At 33.8% G+C, this 16,936-nt stretch overlaps 2 protein-coding genes across 2 annotated transcripts; both read right to left on the reverse strand.

The window, feature by feature from the left end:
- Positions 1–266: 266 nt before the first annotated feature.
- On the reverse strand, positions 267–2,984 carry LOC127262131 (histone-binding protein MSI1-like). Its single transcript, XM_051290667.1, has 6 exons — positions 2,556–2,984; positions 1,387–1,713; positions 1,126–1,278; positions 905–1,029; positions 732–827; positions 267–648 (listed from the first exon to the last, which is right to left on the reverse strand). The coding sequence occupies exons 1-6, from the start codon at positions 2,883–2,885 to the stop codon at positions 375–377; spliced, it is 1,305 nt and encodes a 434-aa protein (XP_051146624.1). The 5' UTR covers positions 2,886–2,984; the 3' UTR covers positions 267–374.
- A 9,698-nt stretch (positions 2,985–12,682) lies between these two features.
- Positions 12,683–15,379, reverse strand: LOC127262133 (WD-40 repeat-containing protein MSI1-like). Its single transcript, XM_051290669.1, has 6 exons — positions 14,952–15,379; positions 13,810–14,136; positions 13,549–13,701; positions 13,328–13,452; positions 13,153–13,248; positions 12,683–13,060 (listed from the first exon to the last, which is right to left on the reverse strand). The coding sequence occupies exons 1-6, from the start codon at positions 15,279–15,281 to the stop codon at positions 12,844–12,846; spliced, it is 1,248 nt and encodes a 415-aa protein (XP_051146626.1). The 5' UTR covers positions 15,282–15,379; the 3' UTR covers positions 12,683–12,843.
- Positions 15,380–16,936: the final 1,557 nt, after the last annotated feature.

Here is a 16,936-nt window from a genome sequence, read left to right on the forward strand (position 1 = left end):
TGCGAATCCTTTTGGACATGTGATCGAGAGATCACATTTACAAGCAATGCTTTGATTTTACATAAAATCATTGGAAATTCCCATTTTAATCTTCTATATTGGATTCAAACATGTTCAAAACCAACAAAATACACCTAAAAATAAACAAATGACCCTTCAAACTCAGAAGAAACTCATGATCGAACTATAATAATTCAACCAAAGCAATCTAGAACAAAAGAAAAAAGAAAAGATCTCCATCAAGTTGGAATTGAAAATGAAGAAAAGTTTGAACTCAAATCCATCAATAAGAGCATAAACATGGGGGGATCAAATGTCCTCCACAATCCCTCTACTTATGCACAGTCTTTATGCAAAATTCAAATGCAAACATATCAAAGATCAAATACCTCAATGTCATCATCCATGGAATCTCCGGCGGAGAAGCCGTCTTCCGGAGGACAACGGTCGTCATCCACGTCGTCATTATAGATGTTCTCCGCCATCTCCCACACTTGCACAATGTTGTCTCCGGCTACGCTGGCGACGACCCAGTCCGTGTTCGGGTTCCACGAGAAGTCACCAATTCGGTTGGTGTGGCCGCCGTGAATGAATAGCAGCTCCGGTGGCCCTTCCATATCGTCCTTCAGGCTCTGTTCTTGCCCAATCCTATCATAAAAAACAAGACAGATGAAATTAACAATCTTCATTTTACTCTCCGATAATGTAATTCGATGTAAAAAGAATGTTACCTGCTGAGATCCCAGATGATCATTCTACTTCCGAGACAAGAAGAAGCTAAGACGGTCTCGTTTTTCGGATGCCATCCGACCTGGGTCACCTCGTTCCTGTCGTGAAAACGAAATCGAATTAGTGCGACTTAAGAGGACCTCGTAGAAATAATCTGTGGCTAAAGTTCACTCACTTGTGGCCGATTAAAGTGTGCATTGGTATGGAAAGCTTGCGGAGGTCGAACAGTTTAACGGTCTTATCAGTGGATGCAGTCGCCCCAATGTACTCGTTAATTGGACTGAACGATACCGAGTTCACCTACGGTGGAAATAACGGTCTCAGTCATGCAGTCATTACAAGAAAACACGAAGCGAACGCTAAAATTCATCGACTGAATCAAACAGCGGCACCAACCTCGCCTTGATGAGCAGTCACTTTGTGACAAGGCTTTAAAGGAGACGGCATTCGCAGATCCCATAAATGGAGGTAACGGCTATCTCCAACAGAGCCAAACAAGTGCTCGTAATTGTAATGCCAGGCGATGTCTTCGACTACATTGCCATCAGTCTGATCTCACACACAAAAACAGAGATATACATTCGTATACATAGTTAGCCGTAAGTAAGAGTTTACAAGAACCTGGATAAAAATGATAGGATGATCGAATAGCAAAACCTTGAATATCTGCTTAGCATTCGGCATCTTATCATTCGAGGCGGAGTTTATATCCCATAAACATATCTGCGCATCGTCCGAGCCACTCAATAAGTGACCGTGTTTCGAGTGACTCCAAGAAAGGGCATATCCTTCAGCAGTGTGGCCGGTGAGCTTCAAGTCGGGGTTGCAGGTGCCATTCGGGTTAGGTTTAGGCGGATGTTTGCTATAATCGAAAATGTAGATTGCTGAGCTGATAGTCTTGGTCGCAATAATGTATGGATTTTGAGGCATGTGGCGTGCACGGTTAATCTCTCCGTCATGGCTGATTTGTTGGATGATCTGCACCTGTAAGGACATACAAAAAAGCAACGGACAACGACAAAAATGCCTTTATATCGTTGGAACAAGACAAGATATATTTGTCGCCCGTTAGCCATAAAAGAAGACATCTACAACTTACTTTGTATAGCCATTAAATGTTACTAAATCTATTCGACCATTAAACGACAATGTGCTCTGCTTAGATTGGAGATTAGCTCATAGCTCGATGACAACAACTTGTCGACTAACTAAACGCTAACGAATTGGGAAGCAAACATCAAATGAGCCATCAATGAAATGGCCCAAAAAGCTATGAGAATCTGCCAAGCCAGCGCTGATCAAGGAACTTACGCAAGAGTTTTTGTCGCATTCGAGACAAAAACAAGCTAAGTTCGTGATCGCTCGAGGCATTTAACGTCGCGATAATGATTTCGAGCTTGAAGATGAGCATTGTAAAGCATATCTTCTACTCGATCTCACACTTAGTCCAAACAAACAGAACGTTTGACTTGATCATTAGTATCTTCACTAATTTCACTTGTTCTTAGTCGATTCTCTTTCCAACCAATTCCTACACTTGATTTCTTTTCTTTCAAATAGCCAGAGGAATTAAGGTTATTGTTTTATATGCTATATATAATTCTGAGAAACAAATCTGGAACTAGAACTCAATTACAGTAGAACAGAATTGTGTTCATGCAGCAGAATTAGGGCATTCTCAGATCCCAACCATCATCAACACAGAAGTTCAATTCAGGTTCCCCTGCCCTAAACATCGATCATCAATCAAATACCGTATTCCAAACAACCAATCACAAAGCGTTTCGTAAACATCGAGAGAAAGTAAAAACCAGATGAGATTATACCTTCCCGCCTTTATATCCAAATTCGGAGCGATTGTCGCGGACGTCCTCGTCGGTTTCGTCGAGCCGCAATCGGACCTCCGCCAGCAGCAGATGGTTGGGCTCGCCGTCGGAGGTGTGCGTGCCGAGAATTAGCTTGTGGATTGCGAAGTCCGTCCCCGGCGGCTCCTCCTTTCCCGGCAGCCACTCGACGGTGAGTGAGGGCCAGTCGAGGGCGTGCGTGATGACGGTGTCGTAGAGGAATGGGACGTTTCTCCTCCAGTCCTTGTACTCTTCGTTAATGAGGCGCTCCTCCGCCTCTCCCCTGACGTCGGTGCTTTCGTCCTTGGCCATATTGAGATTGCAGAAGGAATGAGTGAGATTTTGGGGATGGAGAATTGGAGGGAAGGCGGAGATTCCAGAGAGAGAGAGTGCAGAGAGCTCTCTCGCTCTCTGTTTCACGCGGAAGGATGGTTTGTTTCTGAATCAGCATTATTAATTAATATACGTTCAAATTTCGGACACCAACTTCTATTATGACGTTTTTTTACCTTAAATAAATAAATAGTATTTTGATATGATATTTTTTATTAATTTTAAAATTATATTTATTTTATTGACAGAATTTTAAAAAAATAAAATAAAAATAAAAACAAAGATAAAATAAAAAAACTATAGTATTTTTTTACTAATTATTTAGAGAGAAATAAGTTTGGAAAATAATACAAACTAAAAATAAAAATAAATTTGAATAACTAAAAAATAATTAATATCTTATTATATATATTTTTTTATTTTACTATTTTATTTATTCTTTAATAAATTTTTTATTAGGCCATCCCATTAAAAGAAACCCACCAATTTTTTTTCTCTAATTCCTAATCGTATTTTCTTTTTTTCATATCATAATTTTTTTCTATCTCAACAAAAAATACATATATATTTATATTTATATGAATATAGTTTTTTTTAATTGAATTTAAATAAAAGTATATTAATATGTATATTATTCATTTATTTGAAAAAAAAAATTATATAATACAAAATTATTAAAATAAAAATAAAATATTAAAAAATTTAAAAAGAAAGAAGATTGTTTCAAAATTACTCTGCACAATTAGTTACTTACACAGAAATATTGTTACAATTTCTTTTAAGTGTTATTTCCTGACGAGTGAGTTTGTTTTTCTCCATAGTATTTAGGGTAACTGCAATTAAGATTTTTACCTAAGGTATCTCCTCCTATTTAATTTACATCCTCTTTCTTCCACCTCATACTTTCTTTCTTTCACATCAATTAAAAAATACATAAATATTTATTTATATTAAAATTATTTATTTTAAAATTAATTATTTAAAAAAATATCAATATGAATATTATTATGCAGAAAATAAAATTTTATATATTATACAAATATAAAAATATAAGAAAACAAATATATTATAATAAATATATAAAAATAAAAAATAGAAATTTCTTGAAACATCTGCATAGATGCTCAAGAGATTTTTTCAATTTCTTTTTTTTTTTGTTATTGCTTATTTGGCACTGAGCCGGAGGGAGGTGTAAGTATGTCAACATAGGAGATATTATCATTGTGTATAGTCTTACAATGGCCTTGTTGAAAATTAATTTTGAAAGACTTGACATGTCAAGCTCAATGGATGTGATCGCCAATGCTCTCAGATTTGCTTGCTGGATCTCAAGTCAATTTGCTCACTTATTTGCTCACCGATGCTCTCATGTCGATTTTCTTTTCGATTCCTCTATGCCGCCAAAACACCTTTGAATATTTTTGAAGAAGAATGAGAAGAGGAATCCAAAACTCCCTTCAACGTTCTTGTTTTTGTGGAAGAAGAGAAAATAAAATCCGAAATGTATCTTTATGGCTTTCGTTGAAGAAAGAATTGAGAAATGTGTCAACACCGCTTCTATTCTACGAAGCTGGGCCGATTTGATATAAAAACTTCACACTTTATTTTAAGGCCACTGCTCAACAATTTATTCCGATTCTGTGCAAAAACGGCATCGATGGGAATAAGAAGCCTTCGATTTGTGAGCTAGTGTTTGGAGAAACACTCAATGTGACTACTAATACTCTTTTTCTTTTTCTTTTTTTTCTTTATTATCTATTTTAGTTTAGTATTATAATATATTTTTTATTTTTGTATTTAATCAAATTTATATGATTTTATTGAATGAATAAAATAAAAATAATTATTATAATTTTCCTGGTCAATCAAATATTATAGTACGTTTTTTTCGTTCCGTCACAAATGACTTTCTTTTTATTTTTAGTAAATTTATTTATTTTAAGCAAATATAAATCAATTTAAATAAATTTTCAACATCTTACACGTAAAGCTAACTCAAAATTCATTTATTTCTATCTTTTTTCTCAATAAATAAATATTTTTATTTATATTTAAAATGTTTTATTTTTTATAAATAAATAAATAAATAAATATATTTATTATATAAAATTTTATTATCTACAAAATAATATCCATATTATATATATTTATTTAAGATATAATGCTAAATATATTTAAACACATATTTTATTTATTTTTAATTAATATATAATTAGCTAGTTGGTGAGGCAATAGCTTACCAAAACGATGATCAGTAGCTGGTCCGAGAGGATGATCAGCCACACTGAGACTGAGACACATCCCAGACTCCTACGGGAGGCAGTGCCTATAATTTATCACCCGACGGACTGTTAGCGAGTGTGTATCATCTTACTAAAATGGTATGGTGTAGATCAACCAGAAGAGGTATGCATCAAAGTAACGCCGTAAATGATCGACCTGTTTGCCAAGCAAAGTCTCACAAAATCTTTCCTCTTTGCCTTCAATTACATCTTAAAATGACTTGTAAAATTTATTATGATCCTCCCTCTTTTATCCAATGTTGAATCGACGACTTGTGCCTTATATATTAAGTATGTATAATTAAGAAGAATTTTTTGGATTTGAATTGAAGAAACAAAAAAGAAACAACTTTGCTGAAAATTATACAGATTTTTTTATTTTTTCATAGGGGTCCAGTTCGCCAGGTTGCCTCTTGCCTGCCTATGGATTCAGCAGGGTTGGACCAAGGTGATTTATGAAAAGTCTTTTGCATGATGAGAGCAAGAAGCGGAACGAAGCACATAAAATGGAAGAAGAATTGTTTTTCTCTTGCGACCTTCTATGCCAACTCCCCTTTTTTTTATAGAAATGATTGTTTAAATTCGATCTGTCCAAAGAAGATTGAAACCTGAGAGAAAGGCGGTTTTTTCTGGCTTGGCTATGTGGGATAGTGTTGACTCATCTTTCCCTTAACAGTAAAAGGTGTGACGAGTTCTTAGTCATCGAATCTAGAGAAATATATCGAATCCGTGCAATTGAGTGATTCCCTCATTCAAACTTGGAAAGAACCCATACATACTCTCAGGGTACTAAAAAAAAAAGTTGATCATGGATTATCAATAAGCCTATATTGGATTTTTCCTAGGTCAATGGAGAATTCCAAAAGAAGAAATGACAACCTAGGGAAGAGGTTGAAACCAATATTCTCACTTGTTTTCTTGGCTTGCCTTTTCTTTGAACTAGCTTCCGGTCAATATTTTTCGTTCAGGAAATGGATCCTATCAAATGTTTTACATTTTCTATGATCATCTTTATTTTAGGTATTCAGGATATTCTCCTTAATAGATGAAATATTGAGAAAATCAGCGTAAGCCGGATTTATGCCGATTATCCAAGAATTTCAGTGTGCGAATTGAGGGTTCACACTCTAAAACTTATCGAATCATTGCAATGTTTTTTTTGCAATTATTGGATATTTTGATAGAAAAGGATTTTCTTCGTCAAACGAATTCTTTCACGAATGAACCGATATTCTTGATTCACTAAACGAAAAAGAATGAATTGGTTTCCCATTTTTCTTCGGTTAATGCATAGAAAGGGAAAACAATTAAAATTTTCTTAGTCTGGAATAAATTGAACATCATCAAAAAAGAAAGACTAGTGAACCTTGGTATCAAAGTTAATAATAATAGGGAACCTGTCTTTGATAATGATCTTTGAGTTCACATTGTGCCATAATGAGAAATTAAGAATAGACGCATTTAATTTCACACAAATCATTAGAATTCGTTAAAACAAAAAATGTCTGGCAGGGTACTGACCAGGCCAGGCCATCCGAATAAGAAGAGCCTTTCGAACAAAAAATCAACATAAAGAAGTCTTTATTATTTTTCTTTAGTTTGATTGTTAGCGCGCCCGATCCCTTCATTTCGATAAAGGAAATTTCTAATTTGTATATCTTTTGAAGAACGTCTTTATCATAATATTTTTTCCGTGAAATTCTTTTTCCTTTCCGCAAGGACTGAGAGATTGGATTTATTTGTAAGAAGAATGATTGGTATAAATAACTCACTTCTTGGTCTTCTATCCCCCCAGTCACTACGAACGCCCCCGATCAGTGCAATGGGATGTGTCTAGTTTATCTATCTCTTGACTCGAAATGGAAGCAGAATTGAAAAAGGATCTTAGAGTGTCTTGGGTTGGGCCAAGAGGGTCTCTTAACGCCTTCTTTTTTATTCTCAAGGGTTTCCCTCTAGCTCCCTCTCCTGCCCCAGGGAGGGTATGAGAGTATAAATTATATGCAATTAATTGGAAAAGTTGTTAGGTAAGCCAAACCTAAAGGCAATAACGCTGGCTTTGACTTGCTCGGGTTGGGCCACCTCGAATGGTGTGAGCCGCATGCAGGGAGACCCGCATGGGCTAATGTCGTATGTATTATAGAGGTGGTGTGGTAACTGACCTAAATGCTAATGGTTATCCCCAAGGTTCAACGAATGAATGAAGTTATGATCCGGAAAGAGATGATGAGTTGGGGAAAACTGGAACAAAAAAGGAATTAATGCTCCTCCATCTGTGGTTATTGTTTGGGGATGCCGTTGTTTGGTTTAGACTGACACTTGAATAGAGGGATGGTTTGGCCTTGACTAAACGAGATATTCAAAAGCTAGGGAAATGAAGATTCTCTATGGTATTAACTTCTGGTGGAAATTTAGCAACTATTGAAAGAAAACTCAGGAACTTCCGGAGTGTTGATTCTGGTGTGCAATACCAGTCAACCATAAACCCCGAATTATTGGATCTAATCCTCCACGAAAAGTAAGAAATAGCACATACCTTGACCAATTCAAGGTGAAAATTGTGGATGCTCCATCGGCAAAACTCGGATAAAGTTGAGCCAAAAGATAGCGATTCAACGCCCGATCCCAAAAAGACTAAAAGAAAACCATGTATCAACTTGACCAGGAAAACGAAGTTATCCTAAAACTATAGGATATTTCTTAAGTCGTCCGCCCGCGTCCCAACATTTTTGTACAATAAACCCCTCTGGCCGAAAACTAGTGGTAGGTGGTCCCGCGGAGCTTTCGGAAAAAAGGTAGCTAGTGTGCAAGTCGTGGGCGGGAAGGATAGAGCCCAACTTATTCTATTACATACAGATATTCTTTTTCATTCTAATCTTGATATAGCTCCAACATGCCTATTCTTTGACTTTCCTATATACGAACAATCACATCTAACTATATCGGATTTTTCTAGGAGCATATTTGGTACTGCTTCTCTGATCACAACAACAAAAGGTCCAATATATATACATTATTGAACCTTTTGACAACTGAACGTGGAGTGATTTGAAAAAACACTTTAGAATCGGATGTGCTCGCCCAACGAGAAAGGCCCTGGCCCTTAAAGATCCAAGGACACTACCAAAGTGTTTCAAAGATGTGGTTATCTTGACGTAGGTCTGCCTCCGGCCTAGATTGTTTTAAGTTAAATGAAGTCACCTCTGTCATTTTATAAGTCTTTTTCTTTTTGCGTATGGCATCGCCAATGAGTACGAAATGTCAATATATGAATTGTTTCATTATTCGTTATTTTCGGGTCTTTTCTTTGCATTCACTTACAACAAGGAAGAACCACTAATGTTGGTGCAATGCTATGAACATTTATCAAGGTTTCATTATTACCTTGTCGCACGCAAATCATTTACCTGTTACTATTCAATATTCCTATGAAAAATTGATCACATCAGACATTTTCCGAGGTTAAATTCAAGCACAGGTTTTTTTTTACCAAGTGTATCTTTTCTTTACCACAAATCATTTTCCTTGGTTAACAATAATTGTAGTTCCATTTGTATATATATCATCATCTACATTCAGAAAGTTGTATGCTATGGAAGAAGCTTGTACGGTTTAGAAAGTGGTTTTGATTGATCAAAAAGAGAAATCTACTTCAACCGGTATGCCCTTAGGCACGGCCACACATGACTTAGAAATCTATTTGAATCATAGGAGCTAGTAATTGTAGATATGCTCATATTGGTGGCATTATTGTTGTTGTGATCAAAGAAGCAGTACCAATTATGCTCCTAGGGCTTTGATTATCAAGGAATAGAGACCTTACAAATAAGGTCCGACGATTGGCATTCTATTGTTCTCATTTTATGGGGGTGTTTGGCAAATAGCTTTTTGAAAAGCTTTTAGCTTATTGAATAGCTTTTAGCTGTTTGAGCAGTCAAAAAGCTAATTTAGGTGTTTGGTAAATTAGCTTTTTAGAATAGCTTTTTGGACCCAAAAAGCTAATTTCTGAAAAGTTAACTTACCCAGCGTTTTGAAATAACTTTTTCTGTAAAAATTTTTTTATTCCTTATATACCCTTAAAAATTTATTATAAATTTTACACAAATAAATATATTTTAATTATTTATTAATTATATTAGAATATTTTATTATATTATAGTTTTACTTTTATAAATTTAAAATAGTTAATTTTTATATACAAATTATTTTAATTGTAAAATATATAAATTTATTAAAATCAACATAAAATAAAAATATAAATATTAATAATTTATTTTTTAATTAAAATTACATTATATAAATTTTATACTAAAAATAAATTAAATTTATTGAAAATTATAAATATAATGAACTAATCGATAACTAAAATAATAAATATATACACGAAAAATTTATTATTTTATATTTTACATCATTTTCAATAAAAAAAAAACTATTTATATATTTTAATTTAAATATATTATTTTTTAAATCTAACTGTAATAAAAATAAATACTTTTATAACACTTTTACAATTTTCAATAACTAATAACAAAAAAATTTTAAACATTCTAAACTCAAAAAAACATAATTGAATATATTAGAAACAAGAATAAAATAGAAATGTCCTCAATTGTCATTTTATGTATAAACAGCTAATATCATATAGTTGTTTTACCAAACATTTTAATACAAACAGCTAATCGAATCAGCTAGTCAAACCAGCTAATTGTATGAGCTAACAGCTATCAACTAATTAAATCAGATAACAGCTAACAACTATCAGCTAATTGCCAAACACGCCATATATGTATATGGTTACAATTATCTACGCTCCCAATGTGTCTATGATGTATCATTTGGCGGGCTGTTAGCGAGTGTGTATCATCTTACCAGAATCGACTATGGTGTAAATCAACCAGAAGACGTATGCATCAAAGTATTTGCCGCAAAAAATGAACTCTATAATTTCGTCCACTTGGTTTGGAAAAGCCTGGATATTTATATATTTATATTATATAAAATTTTATTATCTACAAAATAATATTTAAATTATACATATTTATTTAAGATATAATGCAAAAATATTTAAACATATGCTTTTATTTATTTTAATTATATATATTAATTTATATCTTTAGAATACCAAATATTACTCATATAAAAATAATCAAATAATATTATAATTTATTATTTAATTTACTAAGTTACTTTATCTGAATTTTAGTACCCATAAAAAATGAGTCACCTTACCCCGGAAGAAGTATTTCCTTATCAACTCACTTATTGTTCATTTTTTCATATTTGTTGGTCCCAATTATTTTGTCAATTTAATTTTTAAAAACGAATTATGCATTTTAATCTCATTTTAAAAAGATTTAATTTATAATTTTTTTAATTTTTAATTTAAATTAATTAGTTATCTTAATCGTAATTTAAAATTATTTTTATTATATTATTATTATTTTACTAATACATTCTTAATTATTTATTATATCCCTCATAAATTCTCATGTCTTCTGTAAAAAAGACACGGTAGTTAGGACGGAGAGTAATATTTATGACTATTATACTATTTTCATTCTATTTTATTTACTTGTTATATATATATATATATATATATATACATAATGTAATTCTGATATATATTTTTAACAATCTTCTTTTTAAAATAATTTTATAAATTTTATATTTACAATGAAGAAATATATATTTATTAAAAATATTTTTTTCTAATTCATTATTATTATTTTAATATAAATTTAGGATAGTTTTCGTTTTAATAAAAAATTAAATATTTAATATATATTTTATGTAAAAATAACTAATAATATCAAATTTTTAAATATTATGTATATAAACAAAATTATTCTTTTTTATAAAAAAAATATATCAAATTCTAATATTGAGGATTTTATTATTTATCATTGAATTTGCCATAGGTATAACTGTATAAGTTAATGCATTTTTATAACTTAACTTAATAACCTATTACAATTTGAATGACATTATTAGGCCATCATCATCACCACCGTCGTTATCATTATCGAACGTAGTGATATTGTAAAATTATTATGCCAATAATTAATAAAAATATTAAGACATTGTTTTTTTCAGCTATATATATATTGTCACAATTTTTATAAATACAAAAATTTAGAAAGAATAAAATTAATAAATAATGTATTAATAAAATTAATTATAGTATAATATAAATAATTATAAATTAAGATAATTAATTAATCTAATTAAAATTATAAATTATAAATTATAAAATTTAATATATAATTAAATTATATAATTATTTTTCAAAAAATAAAAATGACATAAAATATGAAGGGACGAAAATAAAATCATAAACATAATATGTGAGACAAAAAGAATAGTATTTTTTCTTTTTTCTTTTTATAATTTTGAAATAAAATCATTATTTAATATAATATTATATAAATATAAGTATTGAATATGATACTCTCTTCATCCCAATATAATGGGGCATTTTGAAGTTTTATACTATATTAAAAAATAATAGTATTTTGAATTGGGACAGATGAAGTATATATTTTTAGAGATGTGAAATTAAAACAAAACAAAAAAAAAAATTCAATATTGTATGTGACATTTTTATCATTTTAAGATTATAACTAGATTCTACATTGAATTAGTTCCATAAGTTAATAAATAAATAAATAAACTGACAAAAATAGTCTTCAAATCGACTGGTTGCCTTCTTTGCTATAGCTTGACTACCTGAGGGACTTTAGGCACAATCAGGTTATAGAGACTTATTCGTTAATCAGAAGGTTGGTTCAGATGATAAGATCCATCTGATGGGAGTCGGCTTGCCTTCTTACACTTGATGCCGGGTTCGCTGCGCTGGCAACGATGCTATAAAGAAGAACGGTTGGGGCATTTGGATTCATAACAATTTTTGTAAAGCAAGGGCTAAAGAACGACGTGGCACCGTCGTAACTCGCTGGAACATGTGGGTAACAAATGAAAAATATTTGAGAACCATTTTATTTTTATAATTAGACTCTATATTGAATTAGTCTCATAATTAAAAAGTTTTTATAGATATGATTTTCAGACGTTATCTACGTATCCCATATAATCTCCAGCATGCTACGCTACTAATTTCGACGCCTGAGGACTATTTCTGCCAAAAAAATTTTAAAAAAAAATAGTTTCCCTAAAAAAATATATATTGCAAAAAAAAAATAGTTTTTCTAAAGATATATATAAATTGGACTATATGTAGCCTAACGGTGTTAGACTCGTCGTATCAACAGGCGGGAGAAATCAAATGGTATAAAAATTTCAAGGCCCGAGTATAATCATCAAATATGGGCACACCTCCGTACCAATGGTTCTTATTATAATCTTGAAGGAAAATTTAGGCAACATCACACACTACGGATCCAAATGCGGTAGATTTATACCCGACCTTTTGCATCATGGGCGGAATAAGAATAAATATTGGTAAGTTGAAACACTACAACATCAGTCATCCCATTGCATACTATGATGGACGAAGTAAATTGGCTTAAGCGAGCCTAAATCATATGGCTATATAGGCAGGTTGGACTCCTATTGCACGACTATAATGTGAAGTAAAAGATGGAATCGCCTATCCCGACTTTAGTGGCTATAGAACCATGTCACCCTTTGCGCAGTACTTAATTGCAGGAACGGTCGTCATCCACATCGTCGTCATAGATGCTCTCCGCCATCTCCCACACTTGCACAATGTTGTCTTCGGCTACGCTGGCGACGACCCAATCCGTGTTCGGGTTCCACGAGAAGTCACCAATTCGGTTGGTGTGGCCGCCGTGAATGAATAGCAGCTCCGGTGGCCCTTCCACATCGTCCTTCGGGTTCTGTTCTTGCCCGATCCTATCAGCAAAAACAAGATCGACGATGCAGATGAAATTAACAATCTTCATTTTACTCTCCGGTAATGTAACTCGATGAAAAAAGAATGTTACCTGCTGAGATCCCAGATGATCATTCTACTTCCAAGACAAGAAGAACCTAAGACGGTCTCGTTTTTCGGATGCCATCCGACCTGGGTCACCTCGCTCCTGTCGTGAAAAAACGAAGTCGAATTAGTGCGACTTAAGAGGACGTCGTAGACATCATCTGTAGCTAAAGTTCACTCACTTGTGGCCGATTAAAGTGTGCATTGGTATGGAAAGCTTGCGGAGGTCGAACAGTTTAACGGTCTTATCCGTGGATGCAGTCGCCCCAATGTACTCGTTAATTGGACTGAACGATACCGAGTTCACCTACGGTGGAAATAACGGTCTCAGTCATGCAGTCATTACAAGAAAACACGAAGCGAACGCTAAAATTCATCGACTGAATCAAACAGCGGCACCAACCTCGCCTTGATGAGCAGTCACTTTGTGACAAGGCTTTAAAGGAGACGGCATTCGCAGATCCCATAAATGGAGGTAACGGCTATCTCCAACAGAGCCAAACAAGTGCTCGTAATTGTAATGCCAGGCGATGTCTTCGACTACGTTGTCATCAGTCTGATCTCACACACAAAAACAGAGATATACATTCTAATATATAGTTAGCCGTAAGTAAGAGTTTACAAGAACCTGGATAAAAATGATAGGATGATCGAATAGCAAAACCTTGAATATCTGCTTAGCATTCGGCGTCTTATCATTCGAGGCGGAGTTTATATCCCATAAACATATCTGCGCATCGTCCGAGCCACTCAATAAGTGACCGTGTTTCGAGTGACTCCAAGAAAGGGCATATCCTTCAGCAGTGTGGCCGGTGAGCTTCAAGTCGGGGTTGCAGGTGCCATTCGGGTTAGGTTTAGGCGGATGTTTGCTATAATCGAAAATGTAGATTGCTGAGCTGATAGTCTTGGTCGCGATAATGTATGGATTTTGAGGCATGTGGCGTGCACGGTTAATCTCTCCGTCATGGCTGATTTGTTGGATGATCTGCACCTGTAAAGACATACAAATAAACGACAAAAATGCCTTTATATCGTTGGAACAAGACAAGATATATTTGTCGCCCGATAGCCATAAAAGAAGACATCTACAACTTACTTTGTATAGCCATTAAATGGTACTAAATGTATACGACAATGAAACGACAATGTGCTCTGCTTAGATTGGAGATTAGCTCATAGCTCGATGACAACAACTTGTCGACTAACTAAACGCTAACGAATTGGGAAGCAAACATCAGATGAGCCATCAATGAAATGGCCCAAAAAGCTATGAGAATCTGCCAAGCCAGCGCTGATCAAGGAACTTACGCAAGAGTTTTTGTCGCATTCGAGACAAAAACAAGCCAAGTCCGTGAGGCATTTAACGTCGCGATAATGATTTCAAGCTTGAAGATGAGCATTGTAAAGCATATCTTCTACTCGATCTCACACTCAGTCCAAACAAACAGAACGTTTGTCTTGATCATTAGCATCTTCACTTGTTCTTACTCGATTATCTCTCCAACCAATTCCTACACTTGATTTCGATTCTTTCAAATAGCCAGAGGAATTAAGTTTATTGTTTTATATGCTATTTATAAATCTGAGAAACGAATCTGGAACTAGAACTCGATTACAGTAAAACAGAATCGTGTTCATGCAGCAGAATTAGGGCATTCTCAGATCCCAACCATCATCAACACACAAATTCAATTCAGGTTCCCCTGCCCTAAACATCGATCATCAATCAAATACCGTATTCCAAACAATCAATCACATAGCGTTTCGTAAACATTGAGAGAAAGTAAATACCAGATGAGATTATACCTTCCTGCCTTTATATGCAAATTGGGAGCGATTGTCGCGGACGTCCTCGTCGGTTTCGTCGAGCCGCAATCGGACCTCCGCCAGCAGCAGATGGTTGGGCTCGCCGTCGGAGGTGTGCGTGCCGAGAATTAGCTTGTGGATTGCGAAGTCCGTCCCCGGCGGCTCCTCCTTTTCCGGCAGCCACTCGACGGTGAGTGAGGGCCAGTCGAGGGCGTGCGTGATGACGGTGTCGTAGAGGAATGGGACGTTTCTCTTCCAGTCCTTGTACTCTTCGTTCATGAGGCGCTCCTCCGCCGGTCCCCTGACGTCGGTGCTTTCGTTCTTGGCCATATTGAGATTGCAGAAGGAATGAGAGAGATTTTGGGGATGGAGAATTGGAGGGAAGGCGGAGATTCCAGAGAGAGAGAGAGAGAGCTGAGAGTGCAGAGTGCTCGTTCTCTAGCTCTCTGTTTCACGCGGAAGGAAGGATGGTTTGTTTTCTGAATCAGCACTATTTATTAATATACGTTCAAATTTCGGACACCAGCTTCTATTATGACGTTTTTTTTGTTTATCTAAAATAAATAAACAAATAAATAGTATTTACATGTGATATTTTGTATTATTTTTTACTAATGATATTATATAATTATCTAAATTTTATCATTTTTATTTTAATAAATAATACTCCCTAGGTAATGTAAAATTATGTTTATCTGATTGGCAGAGTTTTAAAAAAAAATGAATAAAACAAATGATATTATTTTATTAAAAACAAAAGAATAGTAAGTTTGAAAAATAATACAAAACGAAATTAAAAATAAATTTGGATGACTCAGAAAAAATTTAAGAAAAAGTTGTTGTAGAATTACTCAATATCTACCTAACAATATTTTTACAATTTTTTTTAAATACTATTTGCTGACATGTAAATTTGTTTTTCTTCACAGCATTTAGTGCACCCGCAATCAAGATTTTTACCTAAGGGATCTCCTCCTATTTAATTTACACATCGTTTTTTCTACCTCATACTTTATTTCCTCCACATTAATAAAAAAATATATAATTATTTATATTTTTATGAAATTATTATTTTTTAAAAATTTGAATTTTTTAAAAATATCAATATCGGTGTTATTGTATAGAAAACAAAATTTTATATGATACACAAATATAAAATATAAAACAATAAATATATTATAATAAATATATAAAAATAAAAATGTAGAAATTTCTCCGAATATCTGCAGAGATGCCTAAGATAGTTTTTAATTATTTTTTTTAAAAGTATTGCTTATTTGTAGCTACCTGGAAAGGGATATGGGTATGTCCGCAGTGAAGATATCACCGCTGTGTATAGTCTTGCAAGGGTCTTGTTGAAAATTGATTTTGAAATACTGCCGTGTCAAGTCCAATGTATGTGATCGACGGATAAAAGTGAAATATTATACAATGATCTTATTTTCTTTCATTCGTTCTATTTCTCAGTAAAAAAAAAAATTTGGAGTCTTTTGTTCAAAGAGATAAGACCTTGTCCCAAATCCATTCCTTGTCCAAATTTGACGGCCGATTTTCTTGTTAATTCTCTCGTCAATGCTCTCAAATTTGCTCCCCGATCACAAGTTGATTTGCTTCCTAATTTGCTCACTAATTCTCACACCGATGCTCTCACATCGATTTTCTCTCTGATTATTCTACGCGGCTGAAAGGCATTTGAATTCTTTTGAGAAGAATGAGAAGAGAAATTCAAAACTCCCTTCGACGTTCTTGTTTTTGTGGGAGAAGAGAAAATAAAATCCGAAACGCATCTTCGTGGTTTCGGGGAAGAAAGAATTAAGAATGCATCGACGCCACGTCTACTGTATAAAGCTGGGACGATTTGATATCGAAACTTCACCATCTATTTTAAAGCTACTGCTCAACAATTTTTTTCCGATTCTGTACAAAAAAAGCATTGATGGGAAGAAGAAGCCTACGATTTGTGATGCAGCGTATCTTGGTCAGTG

Source organism: Andrographis paniculata, unplaced genomic scaffold, assembly GCF_009805555.1.
Source record: "Andrographis paniculata isolate CXL003 unplaced genomic scaffold, ASM980555v1 Contig65END, whole genome shotgun sequence".
NCBI lineage: Eukaryota > Viridiplantae > Streptophyta > Magnoliopsida > Lamiales > Acanthaceae > Andrographis > Andrographis paniculata.

Excerpts from the sequence above, each read along its gene's own strand:
- LOC127262131 (XM_051290667.1), bottom strand. The coding sequence starts at position 2,885 with ATGGCCAAGGACGAAAGCACCGACGTCAGGGGAGAGGCGGAGGAGCGC. Across the intron at positions 1,030-1,125 it reads TGACTGCTCATCAAGGCGAG|GTGAACTCGGTATCGTTCAG; the intron begins GTTGGTGCCGCT and ends TTTCCACCGTAG. Across the intron at positions 649-731 it reads ATCATCTGGGATCTCAGCAG|GATTGGGCAAGAACAGAGCC; the intron begins GTAACATTCTTT and ends TTTTTATGATAG.
- LOC127262133 (XM_051290669.1), bottom strand. The coding sequence starts at position 15,281 with ATGGCCAAGAACGAAAGCACCGACGTCAGGGGACCGGCGGAGGAGCGC. Across the intron at positions 14,137-14,951 it reads TTGCATATAAAGGCAGGAAG|GTGCAGATCATCCAACAAAT; the intron begins GTATAATCTCAT and ends ATGTCTTTACAG. Across the intron at positions 13,453-13,548 it reads TGACTGCTCATCAAGGCGAG|GTGAACTCGGTATCGTTCAG; the intron begins GTTGGTGCCGCT and ends TTTCCACCGTAG.